The 27712-nt window shown below is 44.9% G+C and overlaps 1 protein-coding gene across 6 annotated transcripts in view; it reads left to right on the top strand.

Moving 5' to 3' along the window:
- LOC122557427 (mitogen-activated protein kinase kinase kinase kinase 4) overlaps window positions 1–27712 on the top strand; it is a 317468-nt gene that overhangs the window by 72072 nt on the left and 217684 nt on the right. For all 6 annotated transcript variants that reach the window (XM_043705152.2, XM_043705149.2, XM_043705150.2 and 3 more), the window contains exon 3: window positions 9913–9969. In XM_043705152.2, the coding sequence (XP_043561087.2) occupies window positions 9955–9969 (15 nt within the window). In that variant the 5' untranslated portion in view covers window positions 9913–9954. The remainder of the gene's footprint in view (window positions 1–9912; window positions 9970–27712) is intronic.

Below are 27712 nucleotides of genomic sequence, written 5' to 3' on the forward strand. Positions count from 1 at the left end.
AGTCTTTTCCCTGGGGTCATGGAGTCCAGAACTAGAGGGCATAGATTTAGGGTTTGAGGGGAAAGATACAGAAGGGACCTAAGGGGCAACCTTTTTATGCAGAGGGTGGTGAGTGTATGAAATGAGCTGCCAGAGGATGTGGTGGAGGCTGGCACAATTGCAACATTTAAGAGCATTTGGATGGGTATATGAATAGGAAGGGTTTGGAGGGATATGGGCCGGGTGCTGGCAGGTGGGACTAGATTGGGTTGGGATATCTGGTTGGCATGGACGGGTTGAACCGAAGGGTCTGTTTCCATGCTGTATATCTCTATGACTCTAAGTGGAGCATATTCCATCACCCTGCTGAATTATGCCTTATAGAAGGTGGCATTTTAGGCATTAGGAGTTGAGTTACTTATTGAATATTCCTAACCCTCAGACCTGGTCTTGTCACCACAGTTTTTCCATGGCTGGTTCAGTACAGTTTTTGGTCAATGGATGTTGATAGAGGGAGACTCATTGGTAGTACCACCACTGAATGTCAAGGGCAATGCTTAAATTTTCTCACTGCAGTCAGTAAGCACTAAATCTAGACCATGTGGAAATCTGAGGTCTTATAGTATGGGTAATTAATGTTGTTAACAAATTTAAAAACATCTGTCTCAATAAGAACCTAGTCTTCATGATGTGTGTTACAAGGGCTAACACATAGGAAACACACAGACCATATTTCCTGGCTGTGTTGTCTTGGCCAGAAACCACATTGGTTGACAAAACAGACCTTCTGTTCAATTTGGTAAATGTTAACACTGTGCAGGACTAGTGAGTTCAAAACTAGAAGGCACAGGTTTAAGGTGAAAGGGGAAACATTTAAAGGGATCTAAGGAGCAAATGTTTCAGAGAGAGGGTGGTGCGTGTTTGCAATTAAGTACCAGAAGAAATGGTGGAGGCGAGTACAATTACTCTCCGTTCTCTCCACTGATGCTGTCAGACCTGCTGAGTTTCTCCAACAATTTTGGGGCAGCATGGTGGCTTAGTGGTTAGCACTGCTGCCTCACAGTACCAGGGACCCGGGTTCAACTCCAGGCTTGGGTGACTGTGGGTGGAGCTTGCACATTCTCCCTGTGACTGTGTGGCTTTCCTCCCACAGTCCAAAGGTGTGCAGGTCAGGTGAATTAGTCATGCTAAATTGCCCATATTGTTAAGTGCATCATTTGGAGAGAAATGGGTCTGGGTGGGTTACTCTTCGGAGGGTCGGTGTGGATTTGTTGGGCCGAAGAGCCTGTTTTCACACTGTTGGTAATCTAATCCAATTACATTGTACAGTGGTGGATGGGTACATGAATAGGAAGGGTTTAGAGGGATGTTGGCAAATGGGACTAGATTAATTTAGGATATCTGGTCAGCATGGATGAGTTCGACCAAAGGGTCTGTTTCCATGATGTACATCTCTATGACTGGTCTTCCCATAAGTTTCAAGAGAGAAGCATTACCCAGTTTCCTGTGATTTTACATCACTTCACCTGATGATCTTATTGACAGATTCACATGAAGCATTTATACTACAATTGGAACATGTGGTCAGCAGCTGTCACATATGATACACATGAAACGTTTTTTTCACCCTCTGTTTTACTGCAATGTATTTGCCCAGAGTCAACAGGTGGGAATGTATGAAGTCCTTGAAAGCGGCTTTGAAGGTGATGAGGCAGTGTTGGTGGGAAGGAACCGGGAAAATTAGATAATACGTGATGCCGGCCAGAAATGCTGGCATGTTCTCACCTCCTCCTGATTATCCTGGAACCTGCTTCTGTGCACTCACCTGGCAGCTTCAGGAAGCTTACTGAAGCTTTTAATGAAGCAGTTCACAGGCATTTTTATAAGCAGTGGAAATTTAGTGGGAATCATGGGACATCTGCAATGTCTTCAACACATTAACTCACAGAAGCCAAGTGCAGAATGGGAGGGTGGAGCACCATGAGAATGATATGCAATCTTCTTGTTCAAGGTCCAAATCAGGAATTGAGATTATCTGCACGTGCAGCCTTAAGATGGCATGATCACCTGGGAGGCACCTGAAAGGACTGGAGGGATAACTCCTTATTTAATCATTTATCACTTAGAGACTGCTCAGTCCAAATTGGTGAGCACAAAGTTTGGATTACAGACACATAATGGTCTGATTAAATATGTGCAAGCCAAACAAAAGAAAAGGACACCTTACTGGTGCAATGTGCAAGCTCGAGTCTAAAACCAGAAACAGTGTTCTTCCATATATCCAACGTGGACTGTCCTGCAGGTTAAATCTCGTTAAAAATGCATCTTTGATTTTGTGTTTTTCTTTACATTTCTACTCTTTTTTTGATAGCGTGTACTTGACCAGAAATTTGTCTTGAAAATGGCATTTTTGTTCAGCAGGGAAGAACAATATCCGCCATTGGAAAAACAGTTGTTTAAGTCACCATGATAAGACAATCACTCTGAACAGCCACTGGACTTGAAACATTTATTCTACTTTTTTCCCACAAGAGCTCCAATATGTGCTGAGTTTTGCCAGTAATTTCTGTTTTTGTTTAAGATATTTGCTCCCCTGCCGTTGTATTCATACTTCATCAGTTAATACTATCTTTCAACAGTGAGAGGCAAGACTTGCATCTCGACTTTGTGGGCAAAGGTCTTTGGACCAGCTACATTCTCAGGTCCCTGTTGGAGAATCAAGGCATCACTTTTTCTTCTTAGACATCTTCAGACTCTGTCCTTGACAGAGCAGGGAAACTTCAGGAATTTTCCAAATCGAGTGGTGGCACAGGCAGTCAAATTGCAATGTCGTCTTCCCAAGCTAACTTACCAATCATTGAGGAGCCTAATTATTTAAAAGCAACTGCACTGAGCAGAACTATAAGCGTCTTCATCTTTGGATGCCTCCTGGGAAACTGTACCAGCAATCTGCTAATGCAGTAAGCAGTCTGCCAAAGCAAAATCAATGCTGTCCAGGAAAGAGCCTAAGGTGGGCAACTTCAGCTCAGACCTTTCCAGCTGGATTCCACCAAAGGAATTGAACTGTTATAATTATACAATGATCCCTTAAATGTAATCTTCTGCTATGGGATATCTGAGCTCAAAACTCAATCTATATCAGATTTACTTGGGTTGCCCAATGGGCGGCATGGGTGGCTCAGTGGTTAGCACTGCTGCCTCACAGCACCAGGGTCCCGGGTTTGGTTCCTGCCTTGGGCGACTGTCTGTGTAGAGTTTGCTCATTCTCCCCGTGTCTGCATGGGTTTCTTCCGGATGCTCTGGTTTCCTCCCACAATCCAATGATATGCAGCTTATAGATGAATTGGCCATGCTAAATTACCCATAGTGTTAGGTACATTAGTCAGGGGTAAATGTAGGGTGGGACAATGGGTCTGGGTGGATTGCTCTTTGGGAGGTCGGTGTGGATTTGTTGGGCCAAAGGGCCTGTTTCCAATTTTGGCTTTATTGGTCTGGAGGTTTTGAAAAGGCTGTGCAGAGCAAAGGTCCCATTCTTCAATAACTAAAGCTCACATTCCAGGTACATTCTCCAGATGAGTGTCTTTAAGTGTCTTCTTAAAATGTTCTGCCCAGAATTGGATATAATATCCTGAATCCATTTTTAAATTCAGCAATGGCACAATGGTGGGTGGCACGGTGGCACAGTGGTTAGCACTGCTGCCTCACAGTGCCAGAGACCCGGTTCAATTCCCGCCTCAGGTGACTGACTGTGTGGAGTTTGCACATTCTCCCCGTGTCTGCGTAGGTTTCCTCCAGGTGCTCCGGTTTCCTCCCACAGTCCAAAGATGTGCAGGGTCAGGTGAATTGGCCATGCTAAATTGCCCATAGTGTTAGGTAAGGGGTAGATGTAGGAGTATGGGTGGGTTGCGCTTCGGCGGGTCGGTGTGGACTTGTTGGGCCTAAGGGCCTGTTTCCACACTGTAAGTAATCTAATATGGATACTTTATTTTCGCTCATTCACACGGTGTAGACATTGTTGATCAAGGCTGTGTCGATCACCCATCCCTATCATCCCTTGAGAAGGTTAACAACAGGAAAGTAATCTGAGATTTCCAATAGATTTCCAAAAATTAACCCTTCTCCCCAATTTTAGATATCGAGCTTCATGCTGTCGGTTGGCCTGAATAAATTGAGATTCCTTAGAGATACACAGTAATATTTCAGTGTGGATGCATCATATTTATCAATGTACTTGTGCCAATTGAAATGTGCTTCACTCTTGTTTTGGGAGAAAGGGTGAAAATTTTAGGAATAAACATCTTTGAATAATGGCAAAACTGCACAGTTAGATCCTAACAGGTTTACCTTATTTACAGATAGTGTGAAGCATAATGTCAAATACTGCCTTATATCTTCATTTCACCTTCTAAAATGAATGGGAGGTGTTGGCAAACTGGTAATGTCAATGAGTCACCAATGCAAAAATCCAAGTCCATGTTTTGGGGATGATGGATGTTTAAGTTTTTTTAAATTCAACAAATTTCTAGACTATAAATCTGGCTTACTGGCAACCATGTAACCACTGGCCATTCTTATAAAAGCCCATCTGGTTCACTAATGTTCTTTAGAGATAGAAATCTTGCCATCCTCACCCGGTCTAAATGTGACTTCAGATCCACAGCAATATGGTTGACTCTTAATTAAGGATGGGTAATAAATGATGACCTAGCCTGGGCATGAATCACAAAAAATTGGTTTGCGGGTGCTGCAGGTAATTAAGAATGCAAATGGAATTATTTCATTCATTTGCTTGAGTGTTGGAGTTGAAAAATAGGGAGGTTATGTTGCTACATTTATAGAGTGCTAGTGAGGCCACACCTGGGGAGCTGTGTATAGTTTTAGCCTCCTTACTTAAGGGGTGCAGAGGAGGTTCACTTGGCTGATTCCAGAGTCGAGAGAGTTGCCTTATGAGGAAAATCGGAGTAGACTGGGATTATACTCATTGGAATTTAGAAGAATGGTGGGGGGAGGGGGGTGGGGGTGGTGAGTGGGGAGTGGGGGGGGGTGGGGGTGCGGGGGGAGGTGGTTCCTGTAGGAAAAGATAAAATTCTGAAGGGAATAGATAAGATAGAAGCAGGGAGGTTGTTTCCACTGGTGGGTGAGTCTAGAACTAAGGAGCACAGCCTCAAAATAAAAGAGAGCAGATTGAGGACTGAGTTGAAGAGGAACTTCTTCATCCAAAGGATTGTGAATCTGTGGAATTCCCTGACCAGTGAATGTTGTTAAGGCAAAAATAGATTTTTGAACAGTAAAGGAATTATAGTTAGCAGGTGGGTAAGTGGAGCTGAGTAAATGGAAAGATTAGCTATGATCTTATTGAATGGTGGAGCAGGCTCGAGGGGTCCTATTTCTTGTGTTCTAAACAAATAATGAAAAAATAGAAGTAATTTTCTTTCGTTGATAGAGAACAAGGAAATCAAATTCTGTTTGTAAAATTCCAAGCAGTTAGCTCTATAAAACCGTGTGAAATTAGTACTTTTAAGTGATGGCCTTAAGTCCTGCTTGAGTTGCAGCTCTTGCCAGACAATTGCCAATTATGACATTGGTGAAGATCTCTTAAAGCCCCTCAATCACCCAGGGGCGGTGTGTTCACTGCTCTTCCTCTAGCAGCTTCGAAGCTGTGCCCTTAGATTGACAAATTCTTGATGTCACAAGGAATTAAGGGCTACGGGGAGAATGCGGGTAAGTGGAGTTGAAATGCCCATCAGCTATGATTGAATGGCGGAGTGGACTCGATGGGCCGAATGGCCTTACTTCCACTCCTATGTCTTATGGTCTTAATCTCCAAATCTCAACTCTGCAGGAAGATTAATTTTCATGCTGGCACAGTAATAAAGGTATATTCACAATGCATGTATGTCTACCTGTTTCAACTCTGGAAAGATTCTTGAGAGCACGGTTTTCCTTCTTCATATCTGCATTTGCCACTGTCGGTGACTTCAAGCAGATGCAGAATTACAACAGCCTGGCGGAGATGCAGGAATATAGAGATGTGCCGAGGCAGTCAGGTATGACTGCAAGGTGGTGTCGGTGGTAATTCATTGTTCATGTTCTGGGGTTTGAAACCCACTACTGCAAATGGTGAAATTTGATTTCTATCTAAAGCTAACTTAATCGTGATTGCTGTCAATTGTAAAAAACAATTTGGCTTACTAATGTCCTTAGTGAAAGGGAGCGAAATCTGCTGGCCTTACCTGGGCTGGCCTAACACCAAATCTGCAACCATGTGAATAACTCTTAACTGCCCACAGAGCAATAAGGATGGACAGTAAATGCTGGCCCAGCCCACATCCCATGAATAAACAAATAAGCATCTTGGGACCCCTCTCTCTCTTAAGATATAAGGAGGAAATAACTGAAAAGAGAATATAGAAAGCTTGGAGTTGATTGAGTTCTCATTTAAAGAGACCACACTGCAAGGTAGAAAACTGATACAGAAGGGATTTAACTGATAAGATTGTCCTCCCAGTTTCAAAGGTCATGTGGCAGTCTGAATTGGTCCCCAGGTTTGTAAGAGATTGTATTCAAATGTGCAAGATTCTTAGGCTAAATATGGAAATGAGCTTTTCCATTGTGGTAGAATCTAGGACCAGAGATCAAAATCTCAGAATCTCAGAAAGGCTCATCCATTTAAGACACACTGGTAGCAATTTCTTCTCTCCAGGTTCACACTTTGTGGAATTCCTTACCAGAGACAGCTATAGAGACTGGGTCATTAAGTGTATTTAAGGTTTGAGATAAATAGATTTTTAACCATTAAATTAATTCAATGTTGTGAGAATAATATAGGAAAATGGAGCTGAGACCATGATCTCACTAAATGGTGAAATAAGCTCAATGGGCTGAATGGCCTACTCTTATGTCTTATGGTCTTATGGTTTCTTCGATCAAAGTATTCTTCCCATCAAGAGTGAGTCTAGGATCAGAGGCATAGTCTCAGAATAAAGGGACACCAATTTAAGACTGAGAAGAGGAGGAATTTCCTCTCTCAGTGGGTTGTACGCCTTGGGAACTCCTTGCCACAGAAAACTGTGGGGGCAGAGTCCTTGCGTATATTTGAGCCGAAATGGGTTCTTGATCAGTCAGGGAATGAGGAGTACAGGAAAAGGGGCAGGAAAGTGGATATAAGCGACCTTGGATCAGCTATGATCATATTGAATGGTAGAGTAGGCTTGAGGGGCCAAAACTCCTGTTCTTATTTCTTGTGGTTTTACAGATTATTAGCATTTGAAATTATGTAGAAGCTGCAGCATTAATTATATTTGAGGATAAGTTAGACAGATTTTTAATTGAGAAGGCAACCAAGGGTTACATTAGGCAGACAGGAAAGTGGAGTTCAGGCCGTGATTCTGTCAGCTTTGATATTATTGAATGGCTCCAAGCGGGCTGCATGGCTTAATCCAGTTCATATTTTGTTTCTGTATCATCATGTTCTCTGCTATTTTAGCTCTTGATAATGTTTTGGGCTCGCTCCCATAAACAGTCTTGAGTTTCTCGCATGGGATGGGACTTTCCTTGCCCGATGACAGCTCAAAAGGCAGAGTAATCCGGGTGTCTGACAATCATGAACTTAACTCGACATTCCTGCTTCTGGCACATTGGTTTCTTCAGTTCCACAAAAAGGCAGTTTTAGCAAATGCCTACTGAGATTAAGGTTGGTGTCAGCTTCTTCATTTCACCGTGTGAGAATGAAGCATGGCAGAGCTGTGAGGGAGCAGTCAGCTCTGGTGAAGGGAAGTGGTGAAGGTTCTAGCTGTGATTAGAAATGCTGCTGAAGTTACGTTAATGATGATAAAACACCAGGTGTGGGTTCCCATGGCATGTTCCTCATTTTCCATGATAATGCAAAGGTATATTGTCTGGCATATCTGTCGTGAAGGGTTAAATGGAGAGCCAACAAGAGCAGCATGAATAAAACTAATCAGGATTTCAGCAACAAGGAGGCTGTGGAATGAACAAGGTGAGGTAGATTAAGGAGATTTGAAAATAAATACAATAAGGGGCTGGAAACTCAGTTATAGGTAAAATAGAGTTTTGAAACTGTGCACTGTCTGTTTCAGCCTGACTGAACAACTAGGAAAGGGATGGAGTTTGGGCTGGGTGTAATGAGTCCATGTCATATCTGCGAAACAGTTGTTTCATGTGTCTAATCCAATAAATGACGTTGACACCACTGTGAGGGCTAATGACCTGGATTGAGTGGGATGTGAGGTTTTGGGCAGGACTTCACAGAATCACATGATACATTTGCGATGTGGTCATGGGGTGTTGTGGGTGGAGGGCAATGAAAGTCAACTTCTGTCGCTGTTTCCGACATTCTTGCCCTCCTCCCCTCTCAGGAAGTCCCAACCCTAGAATCATACCAAAACCCCCTCCTTCATCCCCTACCATGACCTCATCCCCGTCTTCAAAAAATGCTTAACCTTGTCCTGGGTCCTCTGTTATCCTGGGACTGTGGGAGTGCCCTTCCATGAACAGCCACAGATGGCACCCCTGAGTTTGAGAGCTGTCAGCTCGAACCAACCTGTCGCTCTCGCAGGGTGAGCATTCTGCCCCTGGGGCTTTGATATGAGAGGTCGCCTTAACCAATCCCTGATTGGCATGCAGTTTAATGAGACCTCCCTGGAAGAGGGTGGGCAGATCCCTCATGGGCTGTGCAGGTCGAGACCCTCAAAGCCTCAACAAGATTCCACCATGAGTCTCCTGATAAAAGCAGGGTGAGTCCTCCAGGAAATTGTGTTATACAAAACATGGGTGTAACCTTGCGGAAACAGGGCTCTTGCCCACTAACCTGAGAACTGGGAAGGTCCCTGTGTCTGTTGTTTTCAGGCACACACTCCGTGCCACTTGACAGATCCTTCCTAATCATCAAGGCCCTGAGGGCTGACCTGCCAATCAGATGTTAGCATTTTTAGCAGTGGCTACTGTGGGTACTGTGAGTCCTCTGGTCAAGGAGGGCCTCGGGAGATGAATAATGGTAGCCACGTGAGAGATATGTCAGCATTAGGAAAGCAGGTAGCTCTCAGTAGGCCCCAGTGCTCCCTCAACATCACCACTTCCTGATATCCGGCACCTGATATTCTCAATCAGGCATTATCTCTTTCTGGACTAAAACAAATGAAGATAATGACAGACATAGAGTTTGAGCACAGATCTTTAATGGAAGCTTCTACTGCTACATGTACTGTCCAGATTGGAAACTGACCAAGACGTTGCTGCATGATATTACATCTACTAATAACATAACTATTAGCTTAATAATATCATTAAATGAATGCATATTTTGTATTAGCAAGCACACTATCTGTGTGCTTGCTCTGAAGCAGCTCTGAGGAAACCCCATTTATTTCTTGTGCTACGTACATTATGAACCTTCTGCTTACTGCCAGGTTAATGCTGGCAGTGGTGGGTGAGACTCTTAATTGGGCAATAATTTCCCATTTAAGGGTTTCAATTCAAGGCAGCGTGAGAAAATCATCTGTGGACCTTCTGAGAATATTGTGTCATTGTATGCAAGGTATTGGGAGTCATCAGTACATATAATTGAAGATCACATTATGCCTGTGAGCATCAAGTAGTAGAAATAATCCATTCCCTTCTACTCCCTTTTTGTCGCAACGTAAAATGTCTCTAAGCCACCTTTTCAGTATTGTAGGAATCTGCAATGCAACATTGTCCTTTTTAATGATGTTATTACAACAGATAGGATATTGAATCATAAGATATTTAATGGAGAATTGTACTTTTCAGAGTAATTGATTAATGAGCATGATGCCAGTAGTTCAACATTTTTTTTAAATTGAGAGACTATGTGAACACCTGTATCATTCAATATATCAGCGAAATTCACAAGACTTCTTCCCATCAGCTCACAGTTTGCTGTCTTTCTTACAGGGGCGTCATGTCAAGACTGGGCAGTTGGCAGCGATTAAGGTCATGGACGTTACTGAAGTGAGTTTTCAGTTTATGGTTATGTGGATTTCTTCATGGATTTTCATATATTCCGATCATATTTAAAAACATTCAAAATCTAGCGCTCTGTATGCGAAATCTGAATGATTCATTTTATATATTTTGCTATTTTGAATATTAATTTCTTCAGACTGTCTCAAAGGACACCATGTTAACAAGGGGTGAGGCAAGACTCATGTCGAGAAGTATCTTAGGTGCACTTAATTTCCTTTGTATCACCTAAATATACAAAACCAAAAGACACTTAGGGTGTGGTTTTAGATTAGATTACTTACAGTGTGCAAACAGGCCCTTTGGCCCAACAAGTCCACACCACCCCTCTGAAGAGCAACCCACCCAGACCCATTCCTCTACATTTACCCCTTCACCTAACACTATGGGCAATTTAGCATGGCCAATTCACCTAACCTGCACATTTTTGGACTGTCGGAGGAAACCGAAGCCCCCAGAGGAAACCCACACAGACACTGGGAAAATGTGCAATCTCCACACAGACAGTTGCCTGAGGTGGGAATTGAACCCGCGTCTCTGGCGCTGTGCTAACCACTGTGCCACCGGGTCTTCTGATTTAGTCAGCAAATCAGGAACAGGAGGGACTGACTGTCATTGAGGCAGGTAAGGGAACCCAGAGGACAGAGTGTAGGCCTCTGCAATTGTCCAGTAGGTTTGACATTCTCTCAGCCTGATTGGCACATAATATGTATTACTAACCATGACACTGAGGCACAAGAAGCCATTCAAGTGGGGGCAGCAACCAGAATGCTGCAGTACAGTTAGAGGATAGAATAGCGAGGGGGTTTGACACCATTCTCTGTAGCAAAGAGCAAGAGCCCAGATGGCTGTGTTGCTGGCCTAGAATGTGGGATATCTACCCAGGAAAAGAAAAAAGAACTTGCAATGGGAAGAGGAGATTCAGTGGTCATGGTTCATGTAGGTATGAATGACCTAAATAGAAAAAACAAGGAGGTTCTGTATAAAGAGTCTAAAAAGTTGGATACTAAATCAAAAAGCAGAGCCTCTAAGGTTAAATTTCTGGATTATTACCTGAGCCAGGTGAACATTGGCATACTCAATATAAAAAAATGAAGAGACTATTCATGGCATGGCACAAAGACTATTTTGGGCGAAGTGAGTTCAAGTTAAAGGCTGTTGGCACCAGTACTGGGAAAAATTCAGGCTGTACCATTGGGATGGTTTACATCTGAACTGTGCTGAAACCTGTGTTTTTGCAAACCGTACAACTAGGGGAGTAGAGAGAGTTTGAAACTCAGTACTGGAAGTTAGGACCTCCATGTGAAAACAGAAGTTGTTGGCAAGGCTCAGTAGGTCTGGCAGCATCCGTGAAGAGAGAGACCAGAGTTAATGTTTTGGGTCAAGTGATTTCTCTCCACTGATGCTGCCCGACCTGCTGAGCCTTTCCAGCAATTTCTGTTTTTGTATCTGATTTACCGCATCCAAATTTCTTTCGGTTTCTCCCCAGTCTGAAAAGATGTGATGTGTCAAAGAGTAAGAGAGAAAGGCAAGGAAAAAAATAGAAACTTGGAAAATGAGAATCAGAGAATGTTAGGAAGAGACAGAGAAAATAAAAACTAGGAACACGCCAACAGTCAAAGATAACCAAAAACAACTGAAGATATCTGCATATGTTAAGCATTCATGAGAAAGTAAACAAATTGACAGCCCAATTGAAGTAAATAAACACAATCTGAAGCTAATACCTTTTGCAGAGACATGACTGCAGGATGGTAAGGGATGGGTCTTGAATATTGAGAGGTTTATGACAGTCAAGAAGAAAAGGAAGTTGGGTAAAGGTGAAGGGGTAACATGTTCTGGGTGAAAACATTCTCCCCTAAATTCCCTTTAAGCCTTTACTGTAAATCTATCTTCCACAGTTATTGACCCCTCTATTCAGGGGAGTTTTTTTTCCTATCCACCCTATCCATGCCCCTTGTAATTTTCCACAATGGTCCAGTCCCACTCAGCCTAACTGTATAATTCTGCTGTATAAATTGTATGTAAACAATGTATCCTGCTTGTTATATGTCAGCTTGTTGCATAGCTTGTAGAAGCAGTGGGTATGGTTTGTTTTGACTTTCAGAAGGCTTTCAACAAGGTCCCACATTAGGGATTGGCACAAAAAATTAAAGCACATGGGGTTAAAGCTAGGTAGGATGATGAGCTTTGAGAAGGATGCAGAGGTGCTTCAGTGTGTTTTGGGCAAGTTGAGTGCAAATGCATCACAGTTGAAGTATAATGTTGATAAATGTGAGGTTACCCAACATGGCCACAAAAACAAGAAGGTAGTTTATTGTTTGAATGGCAATAGATTGGGAAAAGGGGAAATGCAGTGCAATGTGTGACCTTGTACAGCAGTTGTTGAAAGTAAGCACACAGGTGCAGCAGATAGTGAGGAAGGCAAAGGGTATGTTGGCCTTCATTGTGAGAAGGTTGGAGTACAGGAGCAGGGATGTCATGCTGAAATTGTACAAGACCTTTGTGAGACCACACCTGGACTATTGTGTGCCAACTTGGTCCCCATGTCAGAAAAAGGTGTTCAAGCTATAGAGGAATGCAACATACATTTACCAAACCAGCAGCACTAATGAATGAAGAGAGACTCAATAGGTTAGGACTATATTCACTGGACTTCAGAAGAGTGAAAATCAACTAGGTAAAAACAAGGGCTGCAGATGCTGGAAATCAGAGTCTAGATTAGAGTGGTGCTAGAAATGCACAGCAGGTCAGCCAGCATCCGAGGAGCAGGGAAATCGACGTTTCGGGCAAAAGCCCTTCATCATGAATAGAGCCGAAACGTCGATTTTCCTGCTCCTCGGATGCTGCCTGACTGCTGTGCTTTTCCAGCACCACTCTAATCTAGATTTCAGAAGAGTGAAGGGGAATCACATAGAAACCTGTAAAATTCTAATAAGATGAGACAGAGTCAATTCAGAAAAGATGTTGCAGATGGCAGGGGAGTCCAGAAGAAGGGGTCACAATCGAAGGACATGGAGTAGGATATTTAGGATGTAGATGAGGACAAAACTCTTCATCCGGAGATTGGTGAGCCTGTGGAATATATTGTCATGCAAAGTGGTTGGGACCAAATATTAAATTGTTTCAAAAATGAGTCAGATATAGTTCTTGGGGATAAAGAGGTCAAAGGGAATGGAGCAAATGAAGGAAATAGCGCATTGAGTTGGATGATCAGCCACAATCATGTTGAATGACACAGTAGGTGTGAAGGGCTGAATGGCCTCCATCTGCTGTTGTTTTCTGTATTTCTCTATGTACATTGTATTTTACATCTATGAAATAGACATCTTCAAAACCGAACATCATCACAGAATCCCTACACTGTGGAAACAGGCCATTTGGCCCAACAAATCCATACTGATCCTCTGAAGAGCAGACAACCCAGATCCATTCTTCTATCCTTTTACTGGACATTTCCCCGAGCTAATGCACCTAACCTACACATCCCTGAGCACTTTAGCTTGGCCAATTCACCTGGCCTGCATATCTTTGGATTATGGGAGGAAACTGGAGCAAACCTTACAGACAAGGGGAGAGTGTGCAAACTCCACTCAGACAGTTACCTGAGGCTGGCATCGATCCCAGGTCCCTGGCGCTATGAGGTAGCAGGGCTAACCACTGAGTCACCATGCCACCAATGCTTATTCAGAGTATTTGAGTTTGTATCCACATGGATTTACTGCACGCTCATATAAACTGTGTCACATTCCTTGTTAACCTTTGTGTGTCAGATCCTGAATGGGTTTGACAAGGTGAATGTGGAAAGGGCATGATTTGTTTGGTTGTTGCATTTCACAAATGGGCTTTGGGAGATCATTGTGCACAAAGATGAAGACTTTCTCAAGTTGGCCAGTGAAGCCATCAATCATTATTAATTGCCCCAGCAATTGACAAGCTAGCACTTGAGTCATTGGAACATTTCCAGGCGTATCGATCAAACAATGGAACTATAGTTACTCAAAGGGCAGTAAAAGTATCAATCACTGTGCATTGTCTCTTAGTGATGGCAATGCATTCTTCATTAATTCCAGGCGGATCATAAACATTTATTCCTGCTGTCAGATCCGAGCAGTATTTTAGCTATCCGTATTAGAGTATTTCACTGCTTAGGTTTGGTGAAGTTGGCTGAATCCTAGGATTAGTTCAGGGATGAAGAGGAGTTTGGCTCAATCTGCAGCAAGGTCTCAAGGGACAGCATTTATATTCTTTATAAATGTCTACCGAGGAACCAAGAACCATAAAGGCCACAGCAACTGCTTTGAATTGCAAAGAATGCATCAACATTAGAAACAAGGGACAAAATGATAGCCAGAAATTGATGCTTCAGAAAATCCTTTTTTTGTGCCTAGCTCCAGTTCAGAAACGGCTCACAGATAACAGTGAATCATACGACTTCCTGCCACACCAGGCTGCTCCTGCTGGGGACACATCATTTCCTCTTCATTGAATGCACATTGCGTTGTCTTGCTTCTTTTTCTCACACAGCATCCTTCCTCTCTTTCACAGGAAGCAAGGATCTGGGTCATCTTCCTCTCACTGTTAAGTTAATGGGAAAGTGGTTAGAATTTGGTCTTCAGTGATGGATTGCTCTCAATATTTTAATTGCATTTGACAGAGTAAATGTTATCACCAGCAAAGAAATAATCCCCCAGGCGTCCCTGCAGTGAGTGAAACAGTCCCTGTGATTGAAAGCAGCATGCCAGCAGGCATTTGGAGATCTCCCTTCACTGACAGTTTGAATTCTTATTTGACTCTTCACGTAAATGGTCGATATTGTGCATTCAGTTTGACAAGAAGGGGCAGAGCATGGCATCACATCACACGTGGTTAATTTTCTCTCAACTGTGGGCAGATGAGATCAGCATTCTTTCAGGTCAAACTGAAATGTGGTGAGCGATGACTTGTCATTGACCCCAGTCAAGATGTACAGCTTGTTGCACTTTCGTCCAAATAAGCATTTGTTGGCTTTATCTGACCTTCAGCTTTGTTTTTACACAAGCATGTCCGATTCACTGCAGCTTTATGCCCCTGAATGTGCCAATGTTTAGGTAGGGCCCACGTTCTGGCTTATGAGCTGCACAGTTCTCTCTACGGTTTCGGGTCTATTGTCTAATTGTGGTCTGTGGCCTCTGTTATTACCACCAGCCCAATCTCAATCTATATGAGGACATTCATTGCACTATTTTCAGTTTAAAGACAATCAATCCAGGAAGGAACTAAGAATGGACTAGGAAGAGCTAGAAGGGGGCATGAATAAGCCTTGGTCGGTAAGATTAAGGAAAACCCCAAGGCATTCTACACATATGTGAGGAACAAGAGGATGGCCAGAGTGAGGGTAGGGCTGACTAGGGATAGTGGAGGGAACTTGTGCCTGGAGTCGGAGGAGATGGGGTGGTCCTTAATGAATACTTTTCTTTGGTATTCACTAGTGAGAGGGACCTTGTTGTTTGAGAGGACAATGTGAATCAGGCCGATATGCTCAAACAGGCTGATGTTAAGAAGGAGGATGTGCTGGAAATATTGAAAAACATAAGGATAGATAAGTCTCCTGGGCCAGACGGGATATACCCAAGGTTACTACAGAAAGTAAATGAAGTGATTACTGCGCCTTTGGCGATGATCCTTGCATCCTCACTGTCCACTGAAGTAGTGCCATATGATTGGAGGGTGGCAAATATTATTCCCTTGTTCAAGAAAGGGAATAGGAATAATCCTGGGAATTACAGACCTGTCAGTCTTATGTCGGTGGTGGGCAAATTATTCGAGAGGATTCTGAGAGGCAGAATTTATGATTATTTGGAAAAGCATAGCTTGATTAGAGATAGTCAACCCGGCTTTGTGAGGGTTAGGTCCTGCCTCACAAGCCTTGTTGAATTCTTTGAGAATGTGACAAAACATATTAATGAAGGTAGAACAGCGGATGTTGTGTACATGTATTTTAGCAACGCATTTGATCACGTTCCCAATGGCCTGCTCATTCAGGAAGTAAGGAGACATGGGATACAGGGAAATTTGGCTGTCTGGATACAGAATTGGCTGGCTCATAGAAGACAGAGAATGGTGATAGATGGAAAGTATTCAACCTGAAGCTCAGTGACCAGTGGTGTTCCATAGGAATCTGTTCTGGAACCTCTGTTCTTTGTGATTCTTATAAATGACTTGGATGAGGAAGTGGAAGGGTGGGTTAATAAGTTTGCCAATGACACAAGTTGTGGGTAGTGTGGAGGGCTGTTGTAGGTTGCAGTGGGACATTGACAGGATGCAGAGCTGGGCTGAGAAGTGGCAGATGGAGTTCAACCTGGAGAAGTGTGAAGTGATTCATTTTGGAAGGTCAAATTTGAATGCAGATTACAGGGTTAAAGGCAGGATTCTTGGGAGTTCGGAGGAACAGAGGAATCATTGGGTCCATATCTACAGGGTTGTTAAGAAGGTGTATGGTGTGTCGACTTTCATCAGCTTGGGGATTGAGATTAAGAGCCATGAAATTATGCTGCAGCTTTATAGAGTCCTGGTTAGACCACACTTGGAATATTGTATTCAGTTCTGGTCACCTCATTATAAGAAGGATGTGGAAGCTTTAGAGACGGTGCAGAGGAGATTTACCAAGATGCTACCTGGACAGGAGGGCATGTCTTATACAGGAGGGTTGAAGGAGCTAGGGCTTTTCTCATTGGAGTGAAGAAGGGTGAGAGGTGATTTGATAGAGGTTTACAAGATGAGGAAAGACATTGAGAGAGTGGATAGTCAGAGACTTTTTCTCAGGGTGGAAATGTCTATCATGAGGGGGACGTAATTTTAAGGTGATTGGAGGAAGGTTCTGGGGAGATGTCAGAGGTCGGTTCTCTACACAGCGAGTGGTCACTGCATGGAATGCATTGCCAGCAGTGGTATTAGAGTCAGATACATTAGGGTCAAAAGTGTAGTGCTGAAAAAGCAAAGCAGGTCAGGCAGCATCCAAGGAGCACGAGAATCGACATTTCGGGCATAAGCCCTTCATCAGGAATGAGGCTTGTGGGCCGGGGCTGAGAGATAAATGGGAGGGGGTGTGGTTGGGGGAAAGGTAGCTGGGAAAGAGATAGGTAGATGAAGGTGAGGTAGAAGGTGGTAGGTCGGGGGGGGGTTGGGGGGGGGGGAGTGATGGACAGGTCTGGAGGGCGGTCCCAAGTTGGGGGCTTGGGGTGGACTGGGATAATGTGGGGGAAGGGGAAGTGAGGAAGCTGTTAAAATCCACATTTATCCCATGTGGTTGCAGAATCCCAAGGCAGAATATGAGGCTATCCTCCTCCAGGCATCAGGTGGTAACGGTTTGGCAGTGGAAGAGGCCCCGGACCTGCATATCCTTGACAGAGTGGGAGACGGAGTTGAAGTGAAGATACATTAGGAACATTTAAGTGACTCTTGGATAGGCACATGAATGATAGTAAAATGAAGGGTATGCAGGTTAGTTTGATCTTAGAGTAGGTTAAAAGGTGGACACAGCATCGAGGGCTGAAGGGCCTTTACTGTGCTGTACTGTTCTATGTTTAGATGGGTTTGTTGCCTTCACATAGGGCCATAGAGATGTACAGCACAGAAACAAATCCTTTGGTCCAACTCATCTAAGCAAACCAGATATCTTAAATTAATCTAGTCGCATTTGGCCCATTTCCATTCATGTACCCATCTAGATGCCTTTTAATTGTACCAGCCTCCACCACTTCCTGTGGTAGCTCATTCCACCCTCTATGAAAAAGTTGCCTTTTAGGTCCCTTTTAATTAGAACATAGAACAATACAGCACAGAACAGGCCCTTCAGCCCTCGATGATATGCCGACCTGTGAAATATTCTCAGCTCGTCCTCCTACACTATCCCATCATCATCCAAGGATTGTTTAAATCCCCCTAATGTGGCTGCATTGACTACATTGGCAGGCAGGGCATCCCACGCCCTTACCACTCTCTGAGTAAAGAAGTCTTTCCGCTCTCTAGGATACATAACTTCAAAGTGAGAGGGGAAAAATTCAAAGGAGATACACCGAAACCTATGCTGTCTAGTTTTGGCTTCCCCTACCCTGTAAAAAAGACCTTGGCCATTCACCCTATCCATGCCCATCATGATTTTATAAACCTCTCCTGTCAGCATCTGACACTGCAGGGAAATGTTTGGCCCACTTCCTCAGGAAGGACAAGGTTGAAAAAGTTAACTCTGAGGAGCTGACATAGTCGTAACATTCCTGGGCGAGTAACCCAACAGACAGACTAATGTTCTGACGTTAGGGGTTCAAATCCTCCATTGGTAGATGGGGAAATTTAATTTAGGAAATAGCCAGTCTAATGGTGACTAAATGACCACTATCAATTGTTGTTAAAAATCCATATGATTTACAAATATCCTTTAAGCAAAGAAATCTGACATCTAGAACATAGAACAACACAGCACTCACCATGTTAGTGCCAATCATGATGCCATTCTAAACTAATACCACCTGCCTGAACATGGTCTGTATCCCTTTACTCCCTGGCCGTTCATGCACCTGTCTATGTGCCTCTTAAACATCGCTATTGTATCTATTTCTACCATATTTCAGACAACTGCCATCCTCTGTGTTAGAAAAACCTCCCTTGTGTATCTCCTTTGAATTTTTCCCCTCTCACTTTGAAGTTATGTATTCTAGTATTTGACATTTTCATCCAGGGAAAGAAACTCCAACTATCCAACCCGTCCACACCTCTCATAATTCATGTCACCCCTCAGCCTCCGATACTCTTGCAAGAACAACTCAAGTTTGTCCATCCAGGCAGAATCCTGGTTGAAATAAAACCCCCAAAGAACTGCAGATGATGGAAGTCAGAAATAAAAACAAAATTGCTGGAAAAAGTCAGCATATCTGGGAGTATCTGTGGAGAGAAATCAAAGTTAACGTTTCAGGTCCAGTGACCCTTTTTCAGAATAGAATTTGTTGTTGTCATGTAGTGGTAAACTGCTTTTGCACCCTCTCCAAATCCTTCATGTAGTGCAATGACCAGAACTTCAAATGTGATTTAACTAGATTTACCTGGTCTAGCCTCAGCAAGACTGAAAATTTCTTTGGGAGTTTTGAAGAGTCATACAGGGCACAAAGCATAAAGTCTGTTTCTCTCTCCACAGATGCTGCCAGACTTGCTGAATTTCTCCAATATTCTTTGTCTATTCCTGATCTACTGATTCTTAACTGCTCTCTGGACAATTGGTGATGGGCAATAAATATTGCCCTCGCCAATGAAATCCATAGTTCATGAGTTTTTTTTTTACATGATGCATCATTATGTCTTTTATTCACACAAACAGGGGAAGGGCAGATGTTTGAGAGCATGTGAGGTGGGGAAGGGTCTGCATTTGTATAATGACAAACTTCTTTTCCCAGTAGAATACAGTTTACACACAGCTCTCAGAATGGATCCAAAAGACATTGCGAAAGCAGGAAAAACAAACTGTTCCGTTTTTGTGCAGACTAGTTTTTGTTTATGGGCTGAGAGGAGCTGAATGTGAGAAATCTGGAGAAATTCCATCTTGGACAATAGGTGATTGCCCAACCTCAGCTGGGGAATTTTACATCTCAGTGCTCAACTTTGCCTCCTCTTTGTGTGTTTGTGCAGCTGCTGCAGACAACAAGAATAGTTGGAGGATGGTGCTGTTCCCTGGCAGTGGTTGTAATCTGGTTGTGTGTTCAGCCTTTCTGTTCCACCCTTTTCTTCTTGCAGCAAGCAGTAGCCAATCCCCCAGAGATGTGTTTTGCAAGATATCAATAAGGTACACAATTCCATCCGGACAATCCAATGGAGGTCAAAATACTTGGCTGCTGATGTAATATCTCCTGGAATCGAGTTAGTGTACAACATTTGGGGAGCGGGGCTGGGGGGGGGGATGGGGGTGGGGGGTGGGACAGGGTGAATTAAAGCATTTGAAGTGAGACAGTAGTCCCTACTGGTGGCAGAAAGCCCAAAGCCTGCAACAACCAACCTGGACCAGTACAATGACCATAATGCAGGAGTGGTGCCGTGACTGTGTCCCTACTTCTGGGATGCAAGTCCCAGGTTCAAATCCCACCTGCTCCAGATGTACGTAATAACATCTCTGAGCAGGTTGATTAGAATGTATCCACACTGCGGAAAGGGGCAGTTAGTGAGTTGCTATTTTCCGTGTGGTGCAATCAGTCAGCACTCAGCAATATAGAGGCCTCTAAAATGCCAAGATTGTGAGTTCAATCCCCACCAAGAGCCGCTTTTAGGGCACTTTTGGTGCAATGAAAATGTCCCTATCTCAGAGCCAGGAGTCCAAATCCCACCTGCTCCTGACCTGTGTACCAACATCGCTGAACAGGTTGACTAGAAAATATCTAGAACAGTGTGGTACATTTTATGAAGTAAATGTATCCGTTCTATAATCCTTTGCTCAAATGCTGTGCAATCTAAGTTTGGTCAGACTTAATTGTAGAACACTTTAGAATTAGAGCTAGGTTTTATTGTCATGTGCACTTTAAGTACAGGGATACAGGCGTACAGTGAAAAGTGTACAAAGTTGCCATTCCCGGCATCACCTCAGGTACGAAGAAGAAAAATAAAGAAATAAGTTATAAGTTTAACGTTACAGATGTTCACAGTATAAAGTGGGCGGTGGTTCAGTGGTTAGCCTCACAGCGCCAAGGACTTGGGTTCAATTCCAGCCTCGGTTGACTATCTGTGTGGAGTTTCCACATTTTCCCTGTGTGTGTGGGTTTCCTCTGGGTGCTCTGGCTTCCTCCCACGGTCCAAAGATGTGCACGTTAGGGTGAATTGGCCATGCTGAATTGCCCCACAGTGTTCAGGGGTGCATACATTAGGTGCATTAGTCAAGGGAAATGTAGAGTAGTAGGATAGGGGACTGGGTCTGAGTGGGTTACTCTTTGAAAGGTCAGTGCAGGCGTGTTCGGCCAAAGGACCTGCTTCCACACTGTAGGGATTCTATATAAGTAGAAAAATTAAGAAATTTAGCTATCGGCCTGTCGGTGGTGCATGCTGGGCTTTCACCACGAGAGCTCGTTCTCTCCTCTTTGCTAAGCATGCTCTTGTCTGTGTCAACAGCCTTGCTGCTGAGGTCAGAGTCCGCCCGGACTCACTGACCGTCTCAGTGTTAGAGTCCGCCCGGACTCACTGACCGTCTCACCGTCAGAGACCGCCCGGACTCACTGACCGTCTCAGTGTCAGAGTCCGCCCGGACTAACTGACCATCTCAGTGTCAGAGTCCGCCCAGACTCACTGACCGTCTCACCGTCAGAGTTTGCCCGGACTCACTGACCGTCTCACCGTCAAAGACCGCCCGGACTCACTGACCGTCTCAGTGTCAGAGTCTGCCCGGACTCACTGACCGTCTCAGTGTCAGAGTCCGCCCAGACTCACTGACCGTCCCACCGTCAGAGTTTGCCCGGACTCACTGACCGTCTCAGTGTTAGAGTCCGCCCGGACTCACTGAACGTCTCACCGTCAGAGTCCGCCCGGACTCACTGACCGTCTCAGTGTCAGAGTCCGCCCAGACTCACTGACTGTCTCACCGTCAGAGTTTGCCCTGACTCACTGACCGTCTCACCGTCAGAGTCTGCCCGGACTCACTGACCGTCTCAGTGTCAGAGTCTGCCCGGACTCACTGACCATCTCATTGTCAGAGTCCACCCGGACTCACTGAACGTCTCACCGTCAGAGTCCACCAGGACTCACTGACCTTCTCACCGTCAGAGTTTGCCCTGACTCACTGACCGTCTCACCGTCAGAGTCTGCCCGGACTCACTGACCGTCTCAGTGTCAGAGTCTGCCCGGACTCACTGACCATCTCAGTGTCAGAGTCCACCCGGACTCACTGAACGTCTCACCGTCAGAGTCCACCAGGACTCACTGACCTTCTCACCGTCAGAGTCTGCCCGGACTCACTGACCGTCTCAGTGTCAGAGTCTGCCCGGACTCACTGACCGTCTCAGTGTCAGAGTCTGCCCGGACTCACTGACCGTCTCAGTGTCAGAGTCTGCCCGGACTCACTGACCGTCTCAGTGTCAGAGTCCACCCGGACTCACTGACTGTCTCAGTGTCAGAGTCCGCCCGGACTCACTGACCGTCTCACTGTCAGAGTCTGCCCGGACTCACTGACCGTCTCACTGTCAGAGTCTGCCCGGACTCACTGACCGTCTCACCGTCAGAGTCTGCCCGGACTCACTGACCGTCTCAGTGTCAGAGTCTGCCCGGACTCACTGACCATCTCAGTGTCAGAGTCCACTCGGACTCACTGAACGTCTCACCGTCAGAGTCCACCCGGACTCACTGACCTTCTCACCATCAGAGTCTGCCCGGACTCACTGACCTTCTCACCGTCAGAGTCTGCCCGGACTCACTGACCGTCTCAGTGTCAGAGTCTGCCCGGACTCACTGACCGTCTCAGTGTCAGAGTCCACCCGGACTCACTGACTGTCTCAGTGTCAGAGTCCGCCCGGACTCACTGACCGTCTCACTGTCAGAGTCTGCCCGGACTCACTGACCGTCTCACTGTCAGAGTCTGCCCGGACTCACTGACCGTCTCAGTGTCAGAGTCTGCCCGGACTCACTGACCGTCTCAGTGTCAGAGTCTGCCCGGACTCACTGACCGTCTCACTGTCAGAATCTGCCCGGACTCACTGACCGTCTCAGTGTCAGAGTCTGCCCGGACTCACTGACCGTCTCACCGTCAGAGTCCGCTCGGACTCATTGACCGTCTCGGTGTCAAAGTCCGCCTGGACTCACTGACCACCTCAGTGTCAGAGTCCGCCCGGACTCACTGACCGTCTCAGTGTCAGAGTCCGCCCGGACTCACTGACCGTCTCAGTGTCATAGTCCACCCGGACTCACTGACCGTCTCACCGTCAGAGTCCGCCCGGACTCACTGACCGTCTCACCGTCAGAGTCTGCCCGGACTCACTGACCGTCTCACCGTCAGAGTCCGCCCGGACTCACTGACCGTCTCACCGTCAGAGTCCGCCCGGACTCACTGACCGTCTCGCCGTCAGAGTCCGCCCGGACTCACTGACCGTCTCACCGTCATATTTCGCCCCGACTTTCTGACCATCGCAGTGTCAGAGTCCGACCAGGCTCACTGACCCTCTCAGTGTCAGCGTCTGCTAGGTCTCAGTGTCAGAGACCGCCCGGACTCACTGACCGTCCCAGTGACAGAGTCCGCCCGGACTCAGTGACCGTCTCACCGTCAGAGTCTGCCCAGACTCACTGACCGTCCCAGTGTCAGAGTCCGCCAGGACTCACTGACCGTCTCAGTGTTAGAGTCCACCCAGACTCACTGACCGTCTCACTGTCAGAGTCCGCTCAGACTCACTGACCGTCTCAGTGTCAGAGTCCACCCGGACTCACTGACCGTCTCAGTGTCAGAGTCCGCTCAGACTCACTGACCGTCTCAGTGTCAGAGTCCACCAGGACTCACTGACTGTCTCAGTGTCAGAGTCTGACCGGGTTTCCTGCGGGTGCTCCGGTTTCTTCCCACACTCCAACGATGTACAGCTCAGGTGAATTGGCCATGCTAAATTGCCTGTAGTGTTAGGTGCATTAGTTAGAGGGAAATGGGTCTGGGTGGGTTACTTTTCAGAGGGTCGGTGTGGACTTGTTGGGCTGAAGGGCCTGTTTCCACACTGTAAGGAATCTCTCCTAATCTACCCTCTGATTGAGTCAATGTCAATCACCTCAGCTATTCTAGTGGGACAGCAAATTCTACAACCTCTCAGTAATGAGTTTTCTTGTGAATTCCTTAATCGTTTTAGCAGTGACTATCTTTTTTGTGTGACCCCTTGGATATATGATTGCAAATGGAAAACCTGAACATTCAATAAGATTGTTCATCTCCTTTGATAAGTGGATAATTCAGGACATCCCGTAGACTGCAATGAGTTGATAGCTCGCACCAGATGTTTAGTTTAAATATAAACACAGATTAATAAAGAATTGAATGCTGACAGCCGACTGACGTTTGGGTGACCCACCAGTTCTATTTTGACTGCCCTCTGATTATACTGTACTGTAATCTGGTTTGAACTCTACCTGACTTGAATCAGTGAGCATTTTGTACAATTTATAAAAGATAGTTGGGACTTCTTGCACTTCACAATTGCACACACCAATCTCATTTTTTTTTTTCTCTGGTATACGTCATTTCCCACTTTGTGTTGGAATTTTTAACCCATGCTGTCACAAGAAATAATAAGAGCGAAAGAACTTGCATTACCCCGTATATACTGGTGTAAAAGTCAATTTTGTGTCAAAAGTAACCCATTATATTTGGCTAAAATAAGAGTACATCTCATATAACTCGTAACTATCAAGCCTAGTTTTTCAAGATTCAAACTCTTGTTATATTAATTAATTATTCAGCAATTATTATTCGTCTATTAGTTTAGAGGCTTTACAGGAATCTTTTAATTGTCCCTCCACCACTTCCAGCAAATGACAAGACTAACACAGACCACGTGATTTATTATGATGCCTTTGCAAAGGTAAAGTGCAAATGCAGCTCAAATTAAGTCATAGGCTTGTGTTGATGAACATCAGCAAAATGGTCAGATGTTGCCCTCACTGAAGCGAGGAAAGTCTGGGTTTAAGAATTTAAGGACAATGTCAGGTAGTTTGTGAAAAGGCATAATTCTGATCTCCATTTGAGAAGAGACATTTCACGCTCTCTGACACCCAAAGTCAATGGGAAAATCATCAACTCATTTTGTGAACAGAACTCATGACGTTTGCTGTGTTGAAAGAGGAATTGGATATATATATGCATCAGTTAGCTAGGGCACTGGTGAGGCCATACCTGGGGTACTATGCACAGTATTGGTCTCCTTATTTAAGTAAGGATATTAATATATGGGAAGCAATCCGGAGAAGGTTTGCAAGAGGAATACCTGGAATGGGCATGCTGTCTATTAAGGAGAGGTTGACCAAGTTAGGCTTGTCACATCTGGATTGGGGGAAGGGGATTCAAATCTGAGGGGCTTGGGGAGATGTCGGGTCCTGGGTGTTTAGAGGGGTGTCAGGTCCAGCAGTGTCACAGGACACTGGGGTTGGGGCGGACGGTTCTTTGTTCCAGAGTGTGGGGCTTGAGCTGTGGCGGGTCAAATCCAGCAATGGGGGTTGGGGAGTCCAGTGATGGCAGAGGGATGGTCTGTTCTCGGGGTCGGTCAGATCCCGAGGGAGATGGATGTGTCTGATCAGTGTCTGGGGGCTGTCAGGGATCTGGTGGACAACTCACTTGGGGCTGTGTGAGATAAATTGGGTGGCAGTTGGACAGTTACTCAGGAGTTAGACTAGATATTTAATCTGGATTAGTGGTGCTGGAAGAGCACAGCAATTCAGGCAGCATCCGAGGAGCTTCGGATGCTGCCTGAACTGCTGTGTTCTTCCAGCACCACTAATCCAGAATCTGGTTTCCAGCATCTGCAGTCATTGTTTTTACCTAGATATTTAATCATCTGCCGCTATCGGTTCTGAAGAAGTCACCAGATTCAAAACGTTAACTCTGCTTTCTCCCCACAGGTGCTGCCAGACCTGCTGAGTTTCTCTGTGTTTGTTACCATTTAAGAGGTATTCTCTTGCCCATGTTTCCTCCTTGGACATCTCCATGCTTTCCCAGTTGACCATGTTCTTGCCCATTCAGATAACCAGCCCATATTGATTTGCAGCCTCACAGCTTACCTTCCCACCTCACTTAGTGAAATCACTGTAGTCCCAGAGGACCGCAGGGCTACTCTCTCATTAGAGAGAGACAACTGGTGGCAGTTTAACCTGAGAGTCACCACTCCTCAGGTGAGAGGTGAGAGGCTGAGAAGGAGAGTGCTTCGTGGTTAACCTCAACCTGTGTAGGAATTGAACCCATGCTATTGGCATCACTCTGCGGCACAAATCAACTATCCAGCCAACTGAGCGAGCCAACCAATAAAGTGGCTTACATTATCCTCTCCCCATATGCTAAGCAATGGCTGCAAAGAAACAAAATCAGCAATTACTGGAAAAACTCAGCATATATGGAGAGAAAGCAGAGTTAACGTTTTGGGTCCGTTTCTTCAGAATGAGATCTTTCTGAAGAAGGCTTATTGGAACCTGAAGTGTTAACTGTTTCTCTCAGTTGCCAGACCTGCTGAGTTTCTCCATCAATTTGTGTTTCTGTTTCTGATTTCCAGCATCTGCAGTTCTTTGGGTTTTTTTGGTTAATGGCTGAAAAGGAATCCGCTTTCGACAGTACGATGGGCGATGGTGATCTCCCTGCATGGTGAAGGGGAACCAAGAGAAGGCCCTTAATTGCCCAAATAGGGCTGCACGTTGGCTCAGTGGTTAACACTGCTGCTTCACAGTGCCATGGACTCAGGTTTGATTCCAGCCTCAGGCGATTGTCCACGTGCAGTTTGCACATTCTCCCTGTGTCTGCATGAGTTTCCTCCGGTTGCTACAGTTTCCTCCCACAGTCCAAAGATATTAAGTTAGGTGAATTGGTCATGCTAAATTGCCCAGGGATGTTAGGTTAGGTACATTAGTCAGGGAAAATGTAGGGTAGGGAGAAGGGGTCTGGGTGGATTATTCTTCAGAGGATCAGTGTGAACTTGTTGAGCTGAAGGGCCTGTTTCCACACTGTAGGAATTCTATGAAATACATTGTTCATTTACACTCTGGTCTGTCTGACCGTGAGCAAAGTGACATTGCAGTGGCAAGTAGGGGACATACCATCCACTAATTTGCTGCACCAACTTGCCAGCATTCTTGCTTTGCAGTTCAATCCAGAAAGGATTTACAAGGATATTGCTGGGGATGGAGGGTTTGAACTAAAGGGTGAGGCTGAATATGCTGAGGCTATTTTCCCTTCACCGTCAGAGGTAAACTTATAGAAGTTTATAAAATCATGAGGGGTGGGAAGAGGGTGAATAGTCAAGATCTTATATCCAGGGTAGGGGAGTCCAGAACTAGAGGGCATAGTTTAAGGTGAGAGGGGAAAATATAAAAGGGATTTAAGAGGCAACTTTTTCACGCAGAGGATAGTGCATGTATGGAATGAGCTGCCAGAGGAAGTGGTGGAGGCTGTTGCAATTACAACATTTAAAAGACATCTGGATGGGTACGTGAATAGGAAGGATTTGGAGGGATATAGGCCAAATGCTGGCAAATGGGATTAGATTGATTTAGGATAACTGGTCGGCATGGACAAGTTGGACTGAAAGGTCTGTTTCCATGCTGGACATGTCCATGACTCTACAACTCTAAAGGTTTGGTAAAACTTAACCCACTGTTAACTAATGCAAGATTCTGTTAAATGCCCTGCCATTGCTATTCTGGATATTAAACAGAATTATTGCTGATACTGTACCATCCCAACTCACTAATCCAATGCCATTACAGCTGGGTTCAAGCACTTTACAGCTATGGTTAAAAATAAATATTACAAGGGTTCTCGGGGCTTTTTCTACTTCATTGTGCACCAACGGACTTTGGATTTGAGAAGATGGTCACTGTCTGTCTTTTATAAAAGCCTTCAGCCTGTCACAATTACCATTTATATCATGCCTTTCATTTCACTGTCAGCTACACTACTTGATAATTTTTTCAAAAGGAAGACTCAAATGCCTGAGATTTCAGTCTCACTTCGTCAACCTTTCACGGTGACTCAGAGGTTAGCACTGCTGCCTCACAGCAC

Source organism: Chiloscyllium plagiosum, unplaced genomic scaffold (assembly GCF_037043375.1).
Source record: "Chiloscyllium plagiosum isolate Xiang-an unplaced genomic scaffold, Cpla_swu_hap1 HiC_scaffold_11, whole genome shotgun sequence".
In the NCBI taxonomy this organism is placed as follows: Eukaryota; Metazoa; Chordata; class Chondrichthyes; order Orectolobiformes; family Hemiscylliidae; genus Chiloscyllium; species Chiloscyllium plagiosum.